We start from the raw sequence: 23,217 nt of genomic DNA, 5'->3' as shown, positions 1-23,217 counted from the left end.
ATAACCTGATGTCTAGAAGACATTGGAAGGTGACAATTTGGTTGTGAGATGGTAAAGCCAATGAATGTGAATACAAAAGAATTGTAAAATAACAAATTGATCTGTAGTCTGGCCAGAAGTCTGCATTTATTCCATATTTAACACACTTTTCATTGTAAATTACTTAATCTATGTAGTATGGAAAAAGTAGATTGCTAGTTGTCACATTGAGGAGCTACTGAGTTGCAGATAGGCACAATGAAAAAGGCTGATAAAATATTTAAGCTTCCAAAATAGAAAATACACACACGTTTTCACAAGCACAACTCCCTTCCCACCCTCCGTCCGCCAGTGGCCACGTGTACGAGAGTTGAATGTATGTGAATGTGTGTGTATTTTCTATTCCAGAAGAATTTTGTCAGAAAGCTTAAAAAGGTATTTTAGCAGTCTGTTTCATGGTGCGTATCTGCGACTCTACACTTTCTCTCTGTGGTGGCTAGCAATGTATTGTTTCCCTATTGTTGTTATTCCAGTGTGGACATTCCCTTCTTTAAACTTTGTTAGATTCACAAAAGCTGTATTGCATAATAGACAAATTTATGGTCAGTACATTTGTGGATATTATGTACATATATTCAGGGTGTATACGATCCAGGAGATCCGGGAAAAACCCGGGAATTTTTTCATCCGGGAGAAAACCGGGAAAAACCTGGTAATTTTTTAGAATTCCAGGAATTTTTCATTGTTTTGGTTACCAGTTAAATTTTTGTGATTTTGGCTGGTAAGAACCAATACTCTAACGAAGGATATTACTGCGTCCCGCTTCTGTAGAATAATACTGCAGCTAAAAAACATATACAACAACAAAACACAGTGCTCATACAAGCGTCTGCCAGCCAAAGTGTGTCAGAGGCTTTAGGAAGAATATGCAGTGCTTCCTAACAACAAATTGCCTCCGATGAGCGTGATGTGACAGCTGTTTACATTAGATTCATTTGAGCAGTTGGGGGCGGGCTCTTGCGCATGCGCCATTGAGTCGCGTATGTGTGGTACCTTCTCCCGCTTCTGGTTACAGAAGTGTGGTTGGGCGCCACTATCTAAATTGCTCCAGTTCAGAAATATCGTAGATCCGGGACTGATGCACAGAGCAGTCTGAATTGTAGTGGAGAGTTGGGTAGTCTCCACATGACCTGTGTTTACATTTAGTGATTTTGCTGTTTCCTCTTTGTTTATTGCTCTCACATTAAATGAAAACAAACGGATTTCTGTGGCCGGGAGCTACCAAATGAATTAAAATACATTCGCATTATTATGGAAGGCTAAAATATGTTGTTGGTTTCAGGCTTCATTTCCAACTTTCTGACAGTCAAGCATTGTTCGCCTTGCAGAACAATGAAATTATTTTTGTCGGTTTGCTAGAGATTTGGATTTTATTAATCTTTTGCGCTGAGGCGGTCAATTTATTTGAAACAAAGTGTTTTGTTTCACACTGTTGGCTAGTTTCAACTGTTCGCTGCATTTCAAGTGCACGTTTTCCATCTTCTAGCTCGTCTGGCATTATGCCATACTAAAGTACCAAACATGAGATAATACAGTACTGGTACTCAAGAAAATTTACATCCGAATCTGGACATACGATTGTGTGCTTTAAGCCGAATTATTCATTTTAGTATGGTTCATGAAATTCCGATGCTCTTGAAGTATCCTTTGATGTCTTGTTTCTTTTATGACATAATGCAAGATCTTTTAATGTTTTACCCGTACGAACATGCAGTCTTCCTGCGTCATTGTAGCTGTGCAGGCGCAGTGACGTTCTCCTAATTCCTAATAAAGTACCTTTTTTGAACAAAATAAGACTTTCTGAACAAAGATTTAAAAAAAGGAAATGATTTACACCGACAATACTGGATTTTGCGTCTCATTTTTATCTCAATAACGGTAGACTGCTACAGCCGTATATATACGCACCGGGTGAAAATAACGCGCACAGGGCGGGAGCCGCTGAGAGTAAATGCACAGTGAAAGGGTTAATCTTTTTACTGCTACACACATCCTTCCCACAAACCATGCCGAGTGCTGTGTCATTATCGCCTGTGCTTGTAGCCATCTGTGTGGGACCATTTCATGTGTGCTGAATTCCCCGGACGGACCTCCTAGTGCTGTGCTTCATATTTGGAGCATAGCTTGCAAGCTAAATGCTGTAAAATCCATGCATGCACTCTGTCCCATTCTGTGCTCTTGGTGCATACTAACACAATAGAAATGAAGGTGGTGGTATTTGTCGCAGTAGACAAGAAACTCGGATCCACCAAGATAAAAATTGAAGCTGTATGTGAGACTGTTGGGCAAGACTCAGTATCAGGGGTGGGCATAAAATGATGACTGGATTCTTCTATCGCCCACCAGATCACCTAATGTAACCGAAAACTTTAGAGAAAATCTGAGTTTGCTTGTACGTAAGTCCTCCACTCGCACTGTAATCGTGTCCGAAAGAACAGACACCACGCTTCCATATAATGATTCATCTAGATAGGCAGTAGATCCACCTTCTTCAATGTGGATGCAAAAGTACGTCTGACCTCCTACGGAAATCTCCAAGTAGTGAACATGGAGGAAATGGTCAGGGACAGCAGACAGATGGCACTTGGTGGGAATGTAGGATGGCTGTGAGGTATGCTGAGAGGGTCTGTGGAGTTGTGGTAACACTGTGTCCCAGATGACACGGTGGTTAATGCACCTGCCTGTCAAGCAGAAGATCCACAAGTTCGAATGTCTGTCCGGTACACATTATCACTCGTCACCGTTCATTCTGTGTAATGTCCCAATGCAGCTGACATCAGTCATCCCTGTACTTTCCTTACTCCCCACCCTCCTTTCAATTTACATATGTCTGTTCAAAAAATTCTGGAACTTTGTCTACAAATTTTTTCTATGATTACCCTTTACTTATTGTGCATGGGCTGTTTCGAAGTAATCTCCTCCACAATTGATACACCACTCCCAAATCTGTTTCCCCTTATGGAAGCAGACTTGGTACACTTTTAGCTGGATCATGTGAAGCGCCACCTGCAAATTTTCTTTTATCTCATCTATTGCTGCAAATCCCCATCCTTTCAGTGGGTTTTCAACTTTAGAAATTTATAGAAATTTAAAAGTCTCCGTGGGTCAGATCTGGGGAGTACAGAGGATGAGACAGCACAGTGATTTCGTTTTTTGCCGACAGTCGAGAACCAACAGGGATGAATATGTGGGTGCATTATAATGATGCAAGAACCCTGAATTGTCTCACCACATTTCGGGCCTTTTCCTTCTCACAATTTCTCACAGGCATCGCAATGTGTCCTGATAGTTCCATCACTTAACAGTTTTTCCTTGTGGCACAAATCTATGAAGAACTGATCCTTCAGAGTCAAAGAAAACTATCAGCATGGCTTTGACATTTAGCCTGACCTTATATGCTCACTTTGGTTTTTGAGAACCTTTCCCAATCCATTGTGAATATTGAACCTTGGTCTTAACATAATAACAATCGACCCACTTCTCATCACCAGTTAAGATACTCTTAAGGAGCATCTCATTCTCATTTGCGCGATCCAAAAGCTCTTCACAGATTGCGAGGTGAAGGTCTTTCTGGTCTTGACTCATGAGCTGTGTGACGAACTTGGAGGCAATATGATGGATTCCAAGATGCAGTGTCAGGATTTCACGACATTATCCAACTTAAATGTTACATTCTTCTGCAATCTCTTGGACAGGCAGTCTTAGAGTGGCATACACAGTTTCGTTGACATTCCTGACATGAGCATTATCGGTAGACGTTAAAGGGTGTCCTCAACAAGGGTTATCTTTAACTTCCATCCCGCCATTTTCAAACCGTGTGAACCATTCGTAACACCGAGTATGGCTTAAGCCCTAATCCCCATATGCTCCCCGGTTAATTTGGTGTGTGCCTGTAAAGATTTTCTTGAGTTTCACGTAAAATTTAATGCAGGCTTGCTGCTTCTCTAACACTGCAATTTCGAAATTCGCGAACTGTGTGACACAGCATTCTACTTGATACAGCACTGAACTGACAGACATACAACAATGAAACTTGTTGCTGTTACACATTTAACACAGGCATGTGAAGAGATGCCAGCCACATTTTGCCTCAACAAATCATTGACGCGAAATTACGAATGTTCCAGAATTTTTTGAACAGACTTCGAATAGTATGTAGATATCTGTAAATAGTTTATTAGACATTAGTGCAAGTGAGATACAAAGGCTAACTACATTCAAATTTCCTTCTTGCTGTTTAAATAAAGAAATTATGCTTGCCACTTCTTCCTCTTCTACTGCACTGATGAAACAATCTGCATAAAGATAACTAACAATAATTGTGCGCTATACAGAAAATGCTACACACCACCGTCTCAATTTCCAAGTGCAACAATGTGTGTTTTGAATCTGCTTGACAACACACAAGGTCTAAACAGCAAGACCCATACATAAAATAAAAGCTTGCATAAAAAGAGAAGTATACTGTTTCCATCCAAATTTACCAATGTGTCTGATATTTCCCCATCTTATGGTACTTATTTAATAGACAATATAAAAGAAATATAAAGTGTTATTTGCATCATTAATGCTCCATTTTGTTTTTAATTACATCATTTATTTTAAAATAGTGATTTGATGACAAACCTTTGTTGCTATACGTTAAATGTGCAGACTGGAAGGTAAACTATCATTGTTTAGGATGGCAACAGTGAAAGAACAGAAAGTTGCCCTGGTTGTTCATCACTGGCATTAATATTCAAAATGGTGGCATCCACAATAGAAAAGGTGTATTGTGTCAGAGAATATGCCAAACCATCACCAATAATCCTTGTTCAAAGACATTTTCAGACCAAGTTTGATAAAGTGGCACCACACCATCACAAACTGCTAGACGAGCTAAGCAGTTCAGGGAGACAGAACACACATGCAAGAAGGAAACAACAGGACAGCAATCCATCAAGAATGAAGTGGTGGAAAACATTCGTATGATTTATGAAAAAAGCCTCAGAAAATAAATGCATTTTGCCAGCAAATAAGTGATTGCATTGCTATTGACAATGTGGCATTTATTGCGCGGGCATCTGCTGTTCAAGGCTTATAGAATTCAGATCTCAGAGGTGCTAAAACTAGCTGATAAACCAAAGCAGATACAATTACGCATAGATTTTCAAGTAGGGATGGAAGCGGATGGTTTCGCAGACTGACTTATGTTCACTGTCAAAGCCAAATTTCACTTAAGTGGCAAAGTGAACAAGCATAATTTGAGAATATGAGGTACACAAAATGCACAGTCCTCTCTGGAACATGAAGGTGATTCTTTGAAACCTAATGTTTGCTGCATCCTAACCAACTGCAGAATCTGAAGCCATTTGACTTCATTTTGCAGCTGGACAGAGCCACACCACATTGACATGACCTTGTATGTAAGCACCTCAGCAAACATCTTCCACATTGCTGGATTGGCCACGCTGGGTCGAATGATGTGCTATTCGTTTTGTGACCTCTCATGTTGCATGACCCTGTATCAATGCATTCTTTGGTTTGGAGATGTGTGAACGACGTGGTTTATGCACCCCCATTTCCGGAGGACTTCAGTAACTGAGACATCAGATAGTCAGGGCGGTAACTCCATTGACCAGGCAGTGTTGGAATGGGTTTGGCAGGAAACGAAGTACCAGATAGACACCTGCTGTGTCACAAATTGTCCCCAAATGGAACCTGTGAGAGTTGACCTTTCAGTGTATATGTGTGTTTCTGAAATAGTCATTATAGTAGGCACAGGAATAGTTTCTTTTCGTCCCATTCATTTTGAATAACTCTGTATTTTTGTTAGTTATGCCGAATGAAATAGTTACTTATATGTGATCAGATGTAATAATTCAGATATTACTTAGTATCGAGAGCTTTGTTAAACATTGGTATTGATTACTACAGCAATGAAAATTTACCTATACCCCAGATATATTTCAAGTGGACTATGTGCTGTAAATTTAACCACAAATATGTACTGTGTTATAGCAGGACATCCATAGAAATGTAGCACTGCCAATATGTCAAATGATTGTTATGGATTTAACTATTTCAGATTGTGGTCTTTCATTTTATTTATTGTTTGTCTTATGTATTTGTATATAAATTTAAATGCTTCAATGAGTTGAGCCAGAACATAGAGACTGATTCTTAGATTTGTTGCATTCTTTAGGTCAGTGAAGCCATTAATAACACCAGAAGAATATTCTGTCACAGAAGACCTTGTTAAAAACTTTGTTGCCAAAGGAGGAATAGGAGAGAGACTCCAAAACCTATTATTACAGAAAGCAAAATCAACAGAAAATTGGGTAAGTATCTGTTCGGTTTTGAATTTTAACCATATTTCTTAATTTTTGTTAATTTCTTTCACATTTTTTCCCCCAGTTCATTGTTGCAATATATGTGTGACAGGTAAGTAGTAATAAGTTATGAAACAATTTTATTCTGTAGTCAAGGAGAACTTCTTGTGATGAGTGCCTATAGCTGTAACATGCTCTTTGTATTATACAGTAATAAATATACCTATAGGATGACAAATAAGGCAGTGTTGGCATTATAAAATGTTTAATCAAAACACCTTCAGTCTCTAAAGTTATAGTTGTTATTTTATTTGAGCAACCAGGTCCGCGCTATATTACACCATCTTCAGGTCTGATGTGTAGGAAGAATCCCAACTCTAGTCCAGTCAAAATAAGAGCCAGCATTCAGTGACTGGTATCCTTAGATTTTTACTTGAGATAGCAATCGCTTTGATGATCTGTTTTGACTGAACCAGAGTTAGGATTCTTCCTATGCATCGGTCAGTGGGTCTGAAGATGGCATAATGTAGTGCTGAAACTGTTTGCACAAATAAAATAATTGGAAATTTAGCAGGCTGGAAGTGTTTTGATTCAACATTTTATATTGAACAGCTGAGATCCCACAACAATCTGCGTAAAGATAGACTTACAGAGTGTGTTGGCATTGATGGTAGCAGCAAACAGTTATTCTTATGCCTTGAAATATTGTAGTGCTGTTTGCAGGATGGCACATTTCCATCGTAATAAGCCCGTGGTGGATGTACATAAAAAGAAAATCACTGTCCATATGAAAAGAAATAGTTTATTGATCAACTTAAAGAAAGAAAGGGATAGGTTATTGGACACAACTTGGAGACATCAAATAATAGGTTAATGGACTGAAGGATGGGCAGTAAAAATTTTCGGAGGCAGCAAAGGCTTAAATATAGTAAGCCAGTTCAAACAGATGTGCTGCAGTAATTGAGCAGAGACTAGACTGGTACAGGATAAGTAGGAAGGAGAGTTGCATCAAACAAGTCTTGCGACTGAAGACTTTGACAGAAAACATAAGCTTGCTGGACGAAATAGGTAGGTCTCATTTTTCCTCCTCTGGGTGTTACTATTTGCTTTATAATACAAAGGTCCTTAAAACACTGGTCACTTGGAAGTGCTCTAGGTAGCATAAAACTGGTACCGAGTGGTCACATGGCAGTTCACCGCTGTCGTAAGATTGTGTGTGTGTGCACCTGTCTGTTATATTGAATCAGCCCCGTAAGGTATGTCAACATGATGGACATGGGACACAATGACAGAAAGGAGCTGTGTTGTTTGGGTGTGTCCATGTCTACCCAACAGATTAAGTTGCCATTGTGATTATGTTGTCATTTTTCTCCACATCGTTCATCTTTTGGAAGAATTTGATCCATTAGTCCAGCTGTTGCATGATTATTTCTATGTCATTTTCACCACTTAGAAATTCAGTGTAGTGTTAATTATTGGATTCTTGCAACCTGAGAGAACATTTCCACAAACTGAATTCCAGACTGATAGTTAAATCCTCATGCAACTGTTCATGCTTTTCTCCTTGGGAAAGATCCATCACTTCTCTATTTATTCCTCAAAACTGTCCTACAGTCAGTTATTCTTTCATATGAATACATGGTGCTGTTCTTTCAGACACGTCCAAAAGAACACACACCAATAAATAACTGATTCATCTCAGTGGGCAATGAATCCACCATCTTCAGTGCAAATGCACGATTATGTTGTACCTCCTCCAAAAACCACAAACTAACGAGCATTGAGGATATGGCTGGGAACTGCAGACAGGCGGCACTAGATAGGAATGTGGGTTGGCTGAGAAGCATGTCACAATAGTCCGCGCAGTTACAATAAACACTATTTCCAGAGGGCACAGTGGTTAATGCAACTGCCTAGTAAACAGGTCGTCTTGGGTTTGAATCTCGGTCTGACACACTCTCTCTCTCTCTCTCTCTCTCTCTTTCTCTTTCTCTTTCTCTTTCTCTCTTTCTTTCTGTTCGCTGGTGATTCCACATAAAGTCTCAATGCAGAGGACATCAATAGTTCCCTTGCCCCCTTGCCCCCTTGCCCTTTCCTTTCTCCCCATCCATCTTCAATTTATATAATATGTATCACATCTGTGGAATGTGTGTGGCATCTATTCTTTTGGACTTATCCAAAAGAACAGACAGCACACATTCATACAATTGATTTGCCGTGATTGGCAATGAATTTGACCGCCTTCAGTGTGGATGCACAACTACGTTCGACCCCCTGCAGGAATCCCAAAATAGCAAGCGTAGAAGACTTGGAAGGCGACTGTGGATAGATGACATTAGGTGGGAATGTGGATCAGCCAAGAGGCGTGACAATATAGTCCAAGAAATTGTGATAAACGCTGCGTCTGGGTGATGCAGTGATTAACACAACAGCCTAGTGAGCAGGAGGTCCCGGGTTCGAATCCCAGCCTGGCAAGCATTTTCACTCTTTACTGCTGAATCCACATAAAGTTCCCATGCAGCTGACATCAGTAGTTTCCTTTCCTTTCCTTTCCTTTCCTTTCCTTCCCTTCCCTTTCCTTTCTCCCCTCTCTACCTTTAACTTAAATAATTATTCTTTCATTTGTTGGCCTGTCTATGATGTCCCACATATCACTTTGTACAAATGATCTGGTTTCCATCATATGTGGCCTCAAACCACTCGCAGTTATCATGACCACATAATGCATCATTGTCATTTACCTCTGTTGCATTTGAAATAACAAATAAGAATAAGAATAGTAACATCTGATGAATTTACTCCCGACCCAGAATGTTGAGCAGTTGTTACACTTAAAAAGTAATTGTCATCATCAGATAAGAAGTTATCGATGGGACTGAATTTTTGGCCTGTAGTGATTGGAAGCCCATCTTATTGAAAGCCATAGATTTATTCATTGTCTGACAGTCGTTCTCGTTCAGTGTTTGTCACCATTGAAATAGCTTCCCACAGAAACCATATTGATTCCTCTTCTTTGGAGATGATGTCTTTCATCTTCATAGAAGTCTGTATAAGTTTGTTTGGCCTCACATCTCTTGACACATGAATCTTATGATGTATTGGTACTTGCACAAGACAGTCATTCAAACAATCAGGGTAGCGTACAAAAACCTCATCTTTGTCTTCAGGAGCAAACTTTCGTTTGTTTGGCAATTTATCTAGGATGACAACGCTTTGAACAAATGTATGAAAATGAGGTAGGTCACATTTTCTCTTCAGCAATTCTCATAATAGAGTTTTGTCAAATAGTCCTTTAGCCACTTGAACCAAGGAATAACTCTTCTGTTTGACATCATCATTCTGCTGCAGTGTGTATGGAACTGTTAGGCTCCGCTGTATTCCTACCATTTAAAGAACGGAGTCCACTCTTGTATTGCAGTTGTCCTTAATGTTGTCTAACTGAAATGATCAGTCTGATTTTCAACTATGTTTTTGAACTCAACAGATTTGTTGACAACTTCTCCTTTATGTCAAAGCGAATATACTTGACACCATCTGCTGCAATCATCTATAAAGGTCACAAAAAATCTCACATCACCATGAAATTTTTCTCTCGTTGGGCCACAGATATCAGAATGGATTAATTCTAGAAGTTTGTTTGGGCTCCTACTCATTTGGTTAAGGGAGTGCACGTCAGTTTTCCTTTAAGACATATAGTGCATCTGTTTAGGTCAACACTGAATTTCAAAACTTTCAAATACTCATTTTTGAGCATTTTGATCATATCTTGCGAGTTCAAGTGACCAAGCATACCAGATTTGCATATTACTTTTCGTAAGTTTTTGCTTAGCAATGATGCATGCCTGTGAATTACTTTATTGTAAAGCAAACAGGCTACCAACTGTTTACAATCGCATAGACTTTACCATTAGTATCTCAAATAACTGCACCAGTGTTCTCAAATGTCACTGTGTGAGTGTTGTTCCCACCCTTTGCCACTGAAATGAGATTTATTCAGAGTTTTGGCACATAAAAAGTGTTTTTCTTTGTTGGCACCGTTGGCTGTAGCTACAATGTGTATGTCAACCAAAAAACAACAAAGTATAAGAAGTGCAAGGCCCATGTTACCCAGTGGAAAAGAGAATGACAGTAGTTAGTGTTCCTAGTGGCTTGGCAGGGAAGTTCAAATAAGAGGAAAAAATGGCACAAAAATCCATAATCTTGTTTTATGAAATATGAGTGTTGGATGCTAATATTTTTCTGGTGGTAAAGTGTGTACTTCGAAAAGTTTTTGTGATCTTACAATGTAACGTATACGAGAAATTTAAAAAACTAAGGTTAATTTGTAGTATCTGGGTTTTTTAATTTGTAGTATCTGGGTTTCACAGGTGTGAAAAATTCTATAAGTTATGTTGTGGTCACCTTTTGACTGTAAAATTATTTATTTGTTAAACTCAGTATTGCAATGTCAACTGTACAATTGTTATGAAGTGGAAACAATTGTACTTGAGCACTTGTCAAAACCTAAAAATAATCTGACATAACATGACACAGAAGCTGGCTTCATCATGCTCTGTTCCTGATTAAGTCAATCGTGCGTGTATTGCACTCTTTGAATTGCGCCGTAAATATGTTGCTCGTATTCTGCCTGTTGTTGACGAAGGCCTTAATGGCCAAAAGCTATAATTGTGAGAATCTTTTTGTTGTGCCTATCCACTGCTCAGCATCTCCTCTATATGCTGAGTAGCAACTTTCCTTCTCCAATATTATTTTTATGTATTTGAAACATAAGCTGATTTTATCACGTAGAATTCTGTGGACTTACGTCTATTTGTTACTGCTTACAAATTTGTGCATCAGTTGCTCAATTTAAATGAATTCTAACTATATGTTCATATTCTATGTTATTTTTGTTTACTTCCATTTTTTTGGTACTTCCTTGTATTTAATGTAGACCTCAGAAATTTTCACTGGAGTGAGAGGAGAATTAGGTACATTGATTTATGCTAAAATGTATTGTTTATAGTACCCTCAAATAATGGGCTAGAACATTTGCCTAACTGCTGTTGCATTTTTAACATTTTCACAGAATAATGCTCTACTCACTAAAACTACAAAGCATACTCATGTACATCTACATCCACACCCTGTAAATCACTGAGATGTATGGCACTCAGTGGAAAGAAGCAACACCATTCAAAACAGAATTACATATTCGTCTCATGACAAGATGTAATAAACTTGAATAGCAATTCTGCCAAAAGCTGCTAACATTTAGTTCTTCTTGTTTCTCCCAGACATGTCACCTTTTTCCCTCTAACGCATCATCTGTGAGTTAGTTCTTAGAGTTTTGGTTGGCATCTGAATTTCCTCATATTTGGTCAGATACTGGAGGTCACACTACAGTTCTATTTAAGAAACCTAAACATGTTTTTATGTTCCGAACTTCTTTCTTTGCACTTTTCATCTTGTTTGCTCTAACTGTGACATCATCTTTAGCTATTACTTGTGTAACATAATTGTCTGTGAGCATTAAATTTCCCTGTGTTTCTGTTACATGTATGAACACTTTTGGATCTTTGCATATGCATGATGTTCAACCACTCGTTATTCACCAAAAATGTTAGTCACAAAACTTCAGAGTAGCCTCATTCATAGAGAAACAGCAACGAGCTTCAACAAAATTGTTTTCAGCCTGCACACACAGTTTATTCTCAATAGAGCACTTGTCTGCTTTGTGCCCTTCTTGTTGAAAAAGCTGCATTTGTAAGCTTATTTTTTCCCATTTTTGTTTTTGTTCTGACTTTTGTTCCAGTTTGTCACTGTCACTCACAGCACTTTTTGTCTTGTTCGTGAAACATTTACCTGGTTTATTATTCATCATGAAACTTGCGCACTTTCACTGTCTTAATGAAACCTTGTATTGTGTTCTTCCAGATTTTTACTTTTAGCATCTCAATATCTGGCAGACTGACATGGAATTCTTTAGCACATCTAAAAGTTTCATAACTCTCTGGAATGTCATAGAGCAGTATTATGACAATAGATAACTTTTCACGTCGACGTCAGTTCCTTGTAACTTGTCCTCAGCAGCGAAGGTTTCAGGAAGATGACGTGTCACATCATCATTAGGTTGCATTTTGTGGAGCTAGAGGCATTTCAGCAATGTTGCTTTGTTAGGAGGTTCCTTGGCTGCATATATTGTTTAAAGTTTAAGCCGTACCTGAGATGATGTAGTGCAGTAGTACTTTATTTACCTCAGCTCGGTGTTTGCTTTTGCTGCCGCTAGCCATACTTTGTATGCAGCTGCCGTAACAGAGAGCCCTTCACTTTCACCAGCCACTGCAGGTTGCAGTATGTCTCCAGATACATATCCCCAAGTGTCATCTTTGATGAGTGATGCTTCAGTTTGTATTCTCCATGTGCTGTAATTATCACATGGTAGCATTTCTAGTCAAACTCCTTGTGCAGCAGTCATATGCGCCATAATCTTTGTGGTAATGAACTTGTTCATTTCTACATTTCTAAGGTTTCATCTAATCAAAAATCTCTGCTTGTGTCAATTGCTTAACCTGGGCCCTGTAACCTGTTTCGATGTGGTTGACAATACAAGTGTGACACACAATTACAGAACAATTTTATTTGTAGCTCACTGCATGGAGAGTAATACAGAGCTGCTAACCACTGGTTTGAAAACATGCACATAGCAACATCTATAGACCCCAAAGATATTACACGATAGCAAAATTTGAATCCCAACACACTTGACACAATTGGAAGCTTGAGAAGATTTTATTCAAATGTTATATTAAACTGTAAATTGAAATACATTAATAGTTGACTTGTTCCACATTGAAATTTTTCTTGTGAAGAAGAGTATCAAAATATAACAGCCAGATATATCTAGTTGCAAGGTCATGTGATAGATACCACATCTTGTCTTAAGATTAATGATTGTTGACCCCTATGTTTGTTTCAGTTGGCAGATTGGTGGCTTCATGCTTCCTACTTGGACTACAGATGGCCTGTGGTTGTATATTCCAGTCCAGGTCTGGTGTTTCCTTTACAGACATTCCATTCAATTGAAGACCAGCTCAAAATGGCTGCCAAGGTTATTGCAGGGGCCTTGGAATACAAAGTACTGCTTGATGAGTAAGAAAATCTTCCATTTCAGTAATTGATTTTGTAGAAGATAATAATTTCATTTCTCATTTTTCCTTTATTTTCCTTTGTTTAGGAACAAACTTCCTCCAGAGACAATGGGAAAAGATCCACTTGATATGTCCCAGCACCACAAAATACTGGGCACATGTAGAATCCCTGGAGTGACCAGAGATAGTCTCTGGTTTGCTGACCCAGCAAATCCTCCAAAACATATCATCGTTACTCGTAATAATCATGTAAGACTTTTATAATCAACTATTTTATTTTGATAGCCCTGCCATTTGTCAGTAGCATAGTTTTAGTAATTTTTGCATGAAATTGAATGGTGTAGGGTAGTAACTTCAGCAGAAAGGTATCATGAATTTTGTTTATTTATGATCTAGCAAGGTGGATAAAAATTGGAAATTTAGGTGAGTAATATTAACTCTTTAAGTGTCATTGGTAAGTATGTATATGCACCACTGGTAAATAGCTGAAATTACCAAGTATTGTTGTTTTCTCCCGATTTATCGGTTTAAGTATTTACCGTCCCAAACTTTGTGATAGTCTTAAAGATACATAATAATCTGTGCAGATATATACATTGCTATTTCCAAAGAATACATACTGACATGTATTTTATTGTTATGCCTGAAAAAACCATTTGTCACTTGAAGCAAAGAATGACACATAACATACATAACTGGCAGTGAATTGAATGAAATTTATTTAAATAAAAATGTAAATGCATGTTTGTTCAAAATCGTATATCTCCTAATGTTCTTAACCAATTGCTTTGAAATTTTGACACAATATAACATACAAATACGAACATAGTTCTATATACCTACTGGAGTGCCATATGGTATACAAATGTATATATAGTGATAAAGGGGATGCATTGTTAGCAAAAACCTCATGTTCGTATGTTAAAAAGCTTAAATCTCTGAAAGTTCTTCACCAGTTGCTTTGAAATTTTGACACAAAGTTGCACTCAAATACTCCCATGTTTTTATACAGGGTGCCCTCCCCCCCCCCTCCTTAAAAAAACAAAAAACAATGCTTAGTATGTTGTGTGGTGAAGACAAACTGATCAGTTTTCAAACATGAAAGAAATACATGGCTTTGGTGGCTGAGGGTGTCGAAGTCTGAGAATGAACGGTTGTGACACTCTGTTCTGATTCATTTTGGTCTGAATACAGAAGGTATGCAACCCCGTTGTCCGTCTGTGTACTGCAGATGGACAACTTGATCCTAGCAACATTCGTGCACATGCACTACATTCCTTCAAGCAGCCCTTTTGCATATCTACTGCATACCTTGTGTGGTGTGCCAGTGCAGTATTGTTTTTGACAGCAGTGTGACATATACCAGTGCAGAAATGATTTATATGGTGCATGCATATGCCAAAGCAGATTGTACTGGGAGAGCTGCTACAAGATTGTGTGTGAAACGTTTGGAGTACAGATGTACCTGACATCATTCCATGTCAGCAACTGTTGAGAGACACATCAGAGAGGCTGGAAAGTTGCACATAGGTATATTCTGCCCGAGGTAATCCCATTGTACAGAAAAACAGTAATACTTTGTGCTTGGTACTTGTGATTACTATCCTCAGTCTACTATTTGTCCTCTGGTAGATGCCAAAATGTGACATGGGCCATTCATGCTGGACAACTTGTGGATAGTGTTCAAAGAGGACCCAGGTGCCAGCACTTGGCAGGTGGCACAGGCGCTGCACACGGGTGAATGAGTCCACAGCTCATGGTCTAGTGGATTAGCATTGGTGCCTCTGAATCACAGGCTCCCGGGTTTGATTCCCGGCCAGGATTATCTCTGTCTGGGAACTGGACGTTTGTGTTGTCCTCATCATTTTTTGGGACAGTTGTGAGACTGGACAGTGAAGAGATTGGGAATTTGTACTGGTGCCAATAACCATGCAGTTGAGCACCCCACTAATAAAATATCATCATCATCGCGGATGAAAGTGTCATATGACATGTTGTCCAAGAACACAGGTACCTTCCATATCATCTGCAGAAAGGCTAAGGTTTGTGGGAGGAAGACTACCGATGACGGGTACAGTTCGTGCAGTGGTATTTACAGCAACACATAGTCCAGCCACAATTCACAAGCTTGGTGCTATTAAAGGATGAATGCTCATTTACTAGAGATTGTGTATTAAACTTTCATATCATCCATGTTTGGCCAGTAAGTGGATTGGTAAAGGTAGACTAGTTCCATGGCCAGTATTGGTTGCCAGATCTGACACATCTGAATTATTTTTTGTGGGGTAATAGGAAAAGTGTAGTATATGGCGGTAATATGAAAAGTATAGTATATGGCGTACCTGTATTGTCAGTGGAGAACCTTTTTGCTCAAATCCACGGAGCAATTGAAATACTTAAAGGACAACTGCACATTTTGGCTCATTTGTATGAGGCTCAGCACCAGTGATGTAGGCTCTGCGTTGACATAGGAGGTACGCCGTTCGAAGCCCACTTGTAATGTAGGCAGCGTGTTGTGCTACTCGTGTTAGGTTCATTGATGTAATGTGGAACGCACACCCATCTCAGACTTCGATGTTTCCAGTGCACAAGCTACGCATTCCTAGATAAGTGTTCCTTCTTAAAAGCTGAACATTGTGCCTTCCTCCACAACATACCAAGCATTGTTGGTGTTTTTTTGGGACACCCTGCATATCTACGGGAGTGCCTTGCAATATACAAATATTATATGTATATATTACATTTCTATTTATTAACATAAGAAGCCACTGCCTATGGAGAGGTGCATTGTAGTCTGGGTCAGGTTTATAACACTGTGGTGGTCCAATGTTATCTACTTGTTAGGGCAATGGCGCATTGAACAAGCTGAGAGTGAGCAAGAAGGCTTATGTCGAGTGTTTGTGGGCTCTGCTGGTTATTCAAAAATTGAGAACCCCACAATCAAGCTTGGTGCAACCACCACACTTCAGTCAAGAAGAGTTGTGAAACTTCAGTTAAACTGTGGTCAAGAATACAAATGTTCTCTCTCTGTGTCAGAGCTGGATGCTGCTTTGTTTGAGACTTGGGAAACTGTCCCCTTAAATGATCAAATGATCCACAATATTATAAAATAGGTAGGAAATGCAATTAAAGAAATCATCCTTGGTCTTTGTAATAAAATGTGGCTAATGACTTCTGTGGTTCATGTACACTGTTAATCTTTAGCCTCATCTCAAGCCAGTAATATACTCTACATTCCATAGTGCTTATGGTAGTGTTGTCAGAAGTCAGTTAGACACTGTCTTCTGACAAGGGGATTTGCCCTCTTCAATTTCCTTCATGCTTGCAGGATCTGAAGGTCAGTTCCCAAACATAAATTTCCCAAAACCTTAGAATACGCTTTTCAAAAGTATTAGAAAACAACGTCTTTGAAGGTTTCCAGGCAGTCTCATGCATAAAAGGTATTGATCTCTTTATCAAAGCCGTCTGTAGCTGAGTGGTACTGTATTTGCAAAGTAATTTTGATTCTCCATAGTAGCAACATTTTTTTCTTTTATTTTGTTTAACTTCAATTTTTATTATGTAATTGAATATTGAATTATGTTTTTAATGACAATAACATTTTTAAATAACTAATTGATGGAAGTGTTGTTATATCCAATGAATTTAAATTTGGTACAAAAAATGAAACATCTCGTAGAAAATAAAGATACTCTTTTTATTTCTAGTGACTGAACAGTATTATCGATGGATGTAATTTATTTATTTATTTATTTATTTATTTTTTTTTGTTGAACAGTAAAGTATTTAAAATTTTTGTATCCAATTTGACAATGAATGCTCATATTTCATGTGTTATTTTTTTAAAAATATTATTCAGTATTTGTTAACTAACATTTCAATTTGAAAATAAATATAGAACTGAAGTGAAAATAAAAATAAATAAAGACAATATGCTAATAGCAAGAATCAAACCAGTAGGTTTGCTATTTCGAAAGATTTGTCATGTTGCTGTAGGAAATTGATGTGTGGTCACTGAGCTTAAAATTCTATAAATATGTAGGAAATCAATAAGGTCCGCTTGTCAGGCTCCTTTAAATTTATTTATGGTTATCCAGACTTTGTACCCATGAGAGAAGAATATAGGACTCCGTTGTCCAACCTGTGGAGGAAGTGCCATTCGCTTTGTTGAAATTAAACCTGTGCGTTGCTTTCCTCTCAGTAATTATGTCTTTATTTCTTTAGATATCACATAACAAACCTTCAGCTTCAAAGTATTGACGTTACTGTTCACAGTTATTGATGATAATAATTAAATCTATTAAATCTGTATGAGAACAGTTACACCATTAATAATAGATTAAATCCATCATGGTTTATAATTAATCCTCAATGTGTCAGTTGGGTGCCCAGTAAAAAACTGGAAATTGTGGCACTATTGTTTTACAAGCATTTGATGTTTGTGATGGTTGTCTATTGAACAACATATTTGCATGTCTTTGTCAACATATGTACATATTGTTGTCCCTACACATACATTTCTCACTGGCTTCTGCGTTCATATATGAAGTTGGATCTCATGGAAGGTGAAGGTGTATGTTTTATTTCAAATAAGGCTTTTATGTAGTTGGATGCAGAAAGTTTTTTTCGTTTTTTCCCTTCAATCTTGTGTGCAGTAGTGTAACTATCATATTTTTGGCTGTTTTCCCTTCCTCTGTGTCCATAATGTCTCTTCCAAAAGTGGAATAGCATATCAGGATTTGCTTCTTGAAAAATCTGACAATTGAAAATGAAAATTTAGATTTATTGTTTGTAAAGTGTCTCTGGTCACCAAAATCACATGTTATGATTGGGCCGACAGTAAACAGAATAGTTAAGAGGAAATGTTGACAACTGAATTTCATGTCCCTTCATTTACCTTCTAACCTGTCGTAAGTGTACTGCGGATTAGGAAAGTTTTTTACTAGGGGCATTTTTGTTTTACTGTTAAAACATCGGCAGGAGTGATTTTGGAAATATTTTATGTACATTTTGGTTCCTATACTAGTAATAGCAGTTTTATGTGTAAATGTAATGTTTTGTGCTAGTTATGTTAATAACATGCAGCTTTACTGTATGATTAAATGATGATGGCGTCCTCTTGGGTAAAATATTCCGGAGGTAAAATAGTCCCCCATTCGGATCTCCAGGCGGGGACTACTAAAGAGGACGTTGTTATCAGGAGAAAGAAAACTGGCATTCTACGGATCGGAGCGTGGAATGTCAGATTCCTTAATCGGGCAGGTAGGTTAGAAAATTTAAGAAGGGAAATGGATAGGTTAAAGTTAGATATAGTGGGAATTAGTGAAGTTCGGTGGCAGGAGGAACAAGACTTTTGGTCAGGTGATTACAGGGTTATAAATACAAAATCAAATAGGGGTAATGCAGGAGTAGGTTTAATAATGAATAAAAAAATAGGAGTGCGGGTAAGCTACTACAAACAGCATAGTGAACGCATTATTGTGGCCAAGATAGACACAAAGCCCATGCCTACTACAGTAGTACCAGTTTATATGCCAACTAGCTCTGCAGATGATGAAGAAATTGATGAAATGTATGACGAGATAAAAGAAATTATTCAGGTAGTGAAAGGAGGCGAAAATTTAATAGTCGTGGGTGACTGGAATTCGTCAGTAGGAAAAGGGAGAGAAGGAAACATAGTGGGTGAATATGGATTGGGGGGAAGAAATGAAAGAGGAAGCCGCCTTGTAGAATTTTGCACAGAGCATAACTTAATCATAGCTAACACTTGGTTCAAGAATCATAAAAGAAGGTTGTATACATGGAAGAATCCTGGAGATACTAAAAGGTATCAGATAGATTATATAATGGTAAGACAGAGATTTAGGAACCAGGTTTTAAATTGTAAGACGTTTCCAGGGGCAGATGTGGATTCTGACCAATATCTATTGGTTATGAACTGCAGATTGAAACTGAAGAAACTGCAAAAAGATGGGAATTTAAGGAGATGGGACCTGGATAAACTGAAAGAACCAGAGGTTGTAGAGAGTTTGAGGGAGAGCATAAGGGAACAATTGACAGGAATGGGGGAAAGAAATACAGTAGAAGAAAAATGGGTAGCTCTGAGGGATGAAGTAGTGAAGGCAGCAGACGATCAAGTAGGTAAAAAGACGAGGGCTAATAGAAGTTCTTGGGTAACAGAAGAAATATTGAATTTAATTGATGGAAGGAGAAAATATAAAAATGCAGTAAATGAAGCAGGCAAAAAGGAATACAAACGTCTCAAAAATGAGATCGACAGGAAGTGCAAAATGGCTAAGCAGGGATGGCTAGAGAACAAATGTAAGGATGTAGAGGCTTATCTCACTAGGGGTAAGATAGATACTGCCTACAGGAAAATTAAAGAGACCTTTGGAGAGAAGAGAATCACTTGTATGAATATCAAGAGCTCAGATGGCAACCCAGTTCTAAGCAAAGAAGGGAAGGCAGAAAGGTGGAATGAGTATATAGAGGGTTTATACAAGGGCGATGTACTTGAGGACAATATTATGGAAATGGAAGAGGATGTAGATGAAGACGAAATGGGAGATAAGATACTGCATGAAGAGTTTGACAGAGCACTGAAAGACCTGAGTCGAAACAAGGCCCCGGAGATAGACAACATTCCATTACAACTACTGATGGCCTTGGGAGAGCCAGTCATGACAAAACTCTACCATCTGGTGAGCAAGATGTATGAGACAGGCGAAATACCCTCAGACTTCAAGAAGAATATAATAATACCAATCCCAAAGAAAGCAGGTGTTGACAGGTGTGAAAATTACCGAACTATCAGTTTAATAAGTCAGAGCTGCAAAATACTAACGCAAATTCTTCACAGACGAATGGAAAAACTGGTAGAAGCGGACCTCGGGGAAGATCATTTGGATTCCGTAGAAATGTTGGAACACGTGAGGCAATACTGACCTTACGACTTATCTTAGAAGAAAGATTAAGAAAAGGCAAACCTACGTTTCTAGCATTTGTAGACTTAGAGAAAGCTTTTGACAATGATAACTGGAATACTCTCTTTCAAATTCTGAAGGTGGCCGGGGTAAAATACAGGGAGCGAAATGCTATTTACAATTTGTACAGGAACCAGATGGCAGTTATAAGAGTCGAGGGGCATGAAAGGGAAGCAGTGGTTGGGAAAGGAGTGAGACAGGGTTGTAGCCTCTCCCCGATGTTATTCAATCTGTGTATTGAGCAAGCAGTAAAGGAAACAAAAGAAAAATTCGGAGTAGGTATTAAAATTCATGGAGAAGAAGTAAAAACTTTGAGGTTCGCCGATGAAATTGTAATTCTGTCAGAGACAGCAAAGGACTTGGAAGAGCAGTTGAATGGAATGGACAGTGTCTTGAAAGGAGGGTATAAGATGAACATCAACAAAAGCAAAACAAGGATAATGGAATGTAATCAAATTAAATCGGATGATGCTGAGGGAATTAGATTAGGAAATGAGACACTTAAAGTAGTAAAGGAGTTTTGCTATTTAGGGAGTAAAATAACTGATGATGGTCGAAGTAGAGAGGATATAAAATGTAGACTGGCAATGGCAAGGAAATCGTTTCTGAAGAAGAGAAATTTGTTAACATCGAGTATAGATTTAAGTGTCAGGAAGTCATTTCTGAAAATATTTGTATGGAGTGTAGCCATGTATGGAAGTGAAACATGGACGATAACTAGTTTGGACAAGAAGAGAATAGAAGCTTTCGAAATGTGGTGCTACAGAAGAATGCTGAAGATAAGGTGGGTAGATCACGTAACTAATGAGGAGGTATTGAATAATATTGGGGAGAAGAGAAGTTTGTGGCACAACTTGACTAGAATAAGGGATCGGTTGATAGGACATGTTTTGAGGCATGAAGGGATCACAAATTTAGCATTGGAGGGCAGCGTGGAGGGTAAAAATCGTAGAGGGAGACCAAGAGATGAATACACTAAGCAGATTCAGAAGGATGTAGGTTGCAGTAGGTACTGGGAGATGAAGAAGCTTGCACAGGATAGAGTAGCATGGAGAGCTGCATCAAACCAGTCTCAGGACTGAAGACCACAACAACAACATGTTAATAATTGCTCCCTTTCTTGTTTTGTGAAGACAACTGGTTTTTCATCACATTATTAGCATACATTGGAGTTGGCAAAACTTTGATTTCATGTCCAATATTCACTTTTCCAACTTCTATAAGTATCCTTTTTCTTCAACTACAGTTGGTTCTTTTGGCCATCGTTTTAATTCTTTCATACTTCAAATTGTAATGTATGTGCACTTAGTTTTTACTAAGTACTCTGTTGTTGTGCATTTATTTGTTTTACATGTGTGTTATGGTAACGGCACTGTTTTTAACTCTATAGGAGTCAAAATGTAAAAACATGTTACATAAGCAAAATGTGCATGTAGTTACAACTGATGGTGCCTTAGTAATAAATCAAAATGAGTCTGTGAAACTGATCTCATTTATAGTATGCTTAAGAAGGGGGAAACAGTTGTTATGCAATAGCTACTTTAGTGATGACCATTAAAGCAAACTTTGTATTGTGTTAAGTAGTTCGTGCACCTTTCAATTCCCTGGATTTGACTAGTGAAATAATCTTTTTATCCTTGTCAACGCTCTACACATTTTATCGCTTTACATTCTTCTGTTGGCACGAGGAAACAGTTATCCCATAATTTCCAGGATGCCCTATCATCTCCATCTTGCATTCTTAATTAAATAGTTTGTGCATCTGCCTGTATAGACTTTCTTCATGCCACTTGGAGCTACAAGGCCCAGTCTGAAAGACGTTTTGTCACCTCCATTTGGGCATCCTAATCACTTGTTCTTTGCATTCAGTATTCTGGTTTTAAGTTTTTCATCTGAAGAAGCAGTTCCATGTAAAGTTCAGAATGATTACATCACTAATTTTGGTTAATATGGCAATTTTATCTATCTTTAATGAAGCACTGTTGTAACATTAGTATAATTTCTGTGTTCAAATTCAAGGTAAATGTTAAAGTGCAATGCCAACTGCTACTGCTTCATCTCATCTTATACACAAAGGAATATTATTATTGCACAGAAGTATTGGAAGACCAAGTAACAGAAGAGAAGATCAGTTTCATGTCAACTGGCAAAGAGAACATAATTTGAATTGTTATGATGTTGTGTATAAAGGTAAATACTCACTCTCAGTAGAACACATAATTGTTGTCAGATCTCTGGTCGGCACTGATAAACGAAACAAATAAAATAATTGTTTATGTTGTAATATGCTTGGGTCATTTTATGGTTTATGTTGTGTGTCATAAGGTGGAATAGTCTTAAATGTTGTGTGTGTGTGTGTTAAGACTTTTGTATGTGAACAGTTTTGATTGCTTTTATGTTAAGTGTCAAAATATTATGTTATACATCTGCATATTTTTATGTAACTGTGTGTGTGTGTGTGTGTGTGTGTCTAACTAATAGATACTCTAAAGTTTTCTTTTTCTGCTTTCCTTCCTTTCTTCATCCTTTGTTCCCCTCCCCTCCCCCGCCCCATTTTACTTGCTCATTGTTGAGATCTTGTGGTATGAGGACTCTCACACAGACAGTTGCGTTTTTCACAATCTGTTTTTTTTCTTGTACCTTATATGTGTATTTTTATAAAGGATTTTTACTGTCTTTATGTTTTTTTACGTTCTTCATCTCATCTACCACCATCATTTCACACACGGAGGGGTTGAAGTAAATGAGATAAAC

The 23,217-nt window shown here is 38.1% G+C and overlaps 1 protein-coding gene across 1 annotated transcript in view; it reads left to right on the top strand.

Annotated features, from left to right (window-relative positions):
* Positions 1–23,217, top strand: part of LOC124798940 (carnitine O-acetyltransferase-like) — a 97,037-nt gene that overhangs the window by 30,150 nt on the left and 43,670 nt on the right. Inside the window, exons 4-6 of the mRNA XM_047262473.1 lie at positions 6,224–6,359; positions 13,309–13,481; positions 13,567–13,729. Of these exons, the coding sequence (XP_047118429.1) occupies positions 6,224–6,359; positions 13,309–13,481; positions 13,567–13,729 (472 nt within the window). The remainder of the gene's footprint in view (positions 1–6,223; positions 6,360–13,308; positions 13,482–13,566; positions 13,730–23,217) is intronic.

This window comes from Schistocerca piceifrons, chromosome 5 (genome assembly GCF_021461385.2).
Source record: "Schistocerca piceifrons isolate TAMUIC-IGC-003096 chromosome 5, iqSchPice1.1, whole genome shotgun sequence".
NCBI lineage: Eukaryota > Metazoa > Arthropoda > Insecta > Orthoptera > Acrididae > Schistocerca > Schistocerca piceifrons.
The sequence above is the reverse complement of the archived record's forward strand: the minus strand, read 5'-3'. Positions and strand labels throughout refer to the sequence as shown.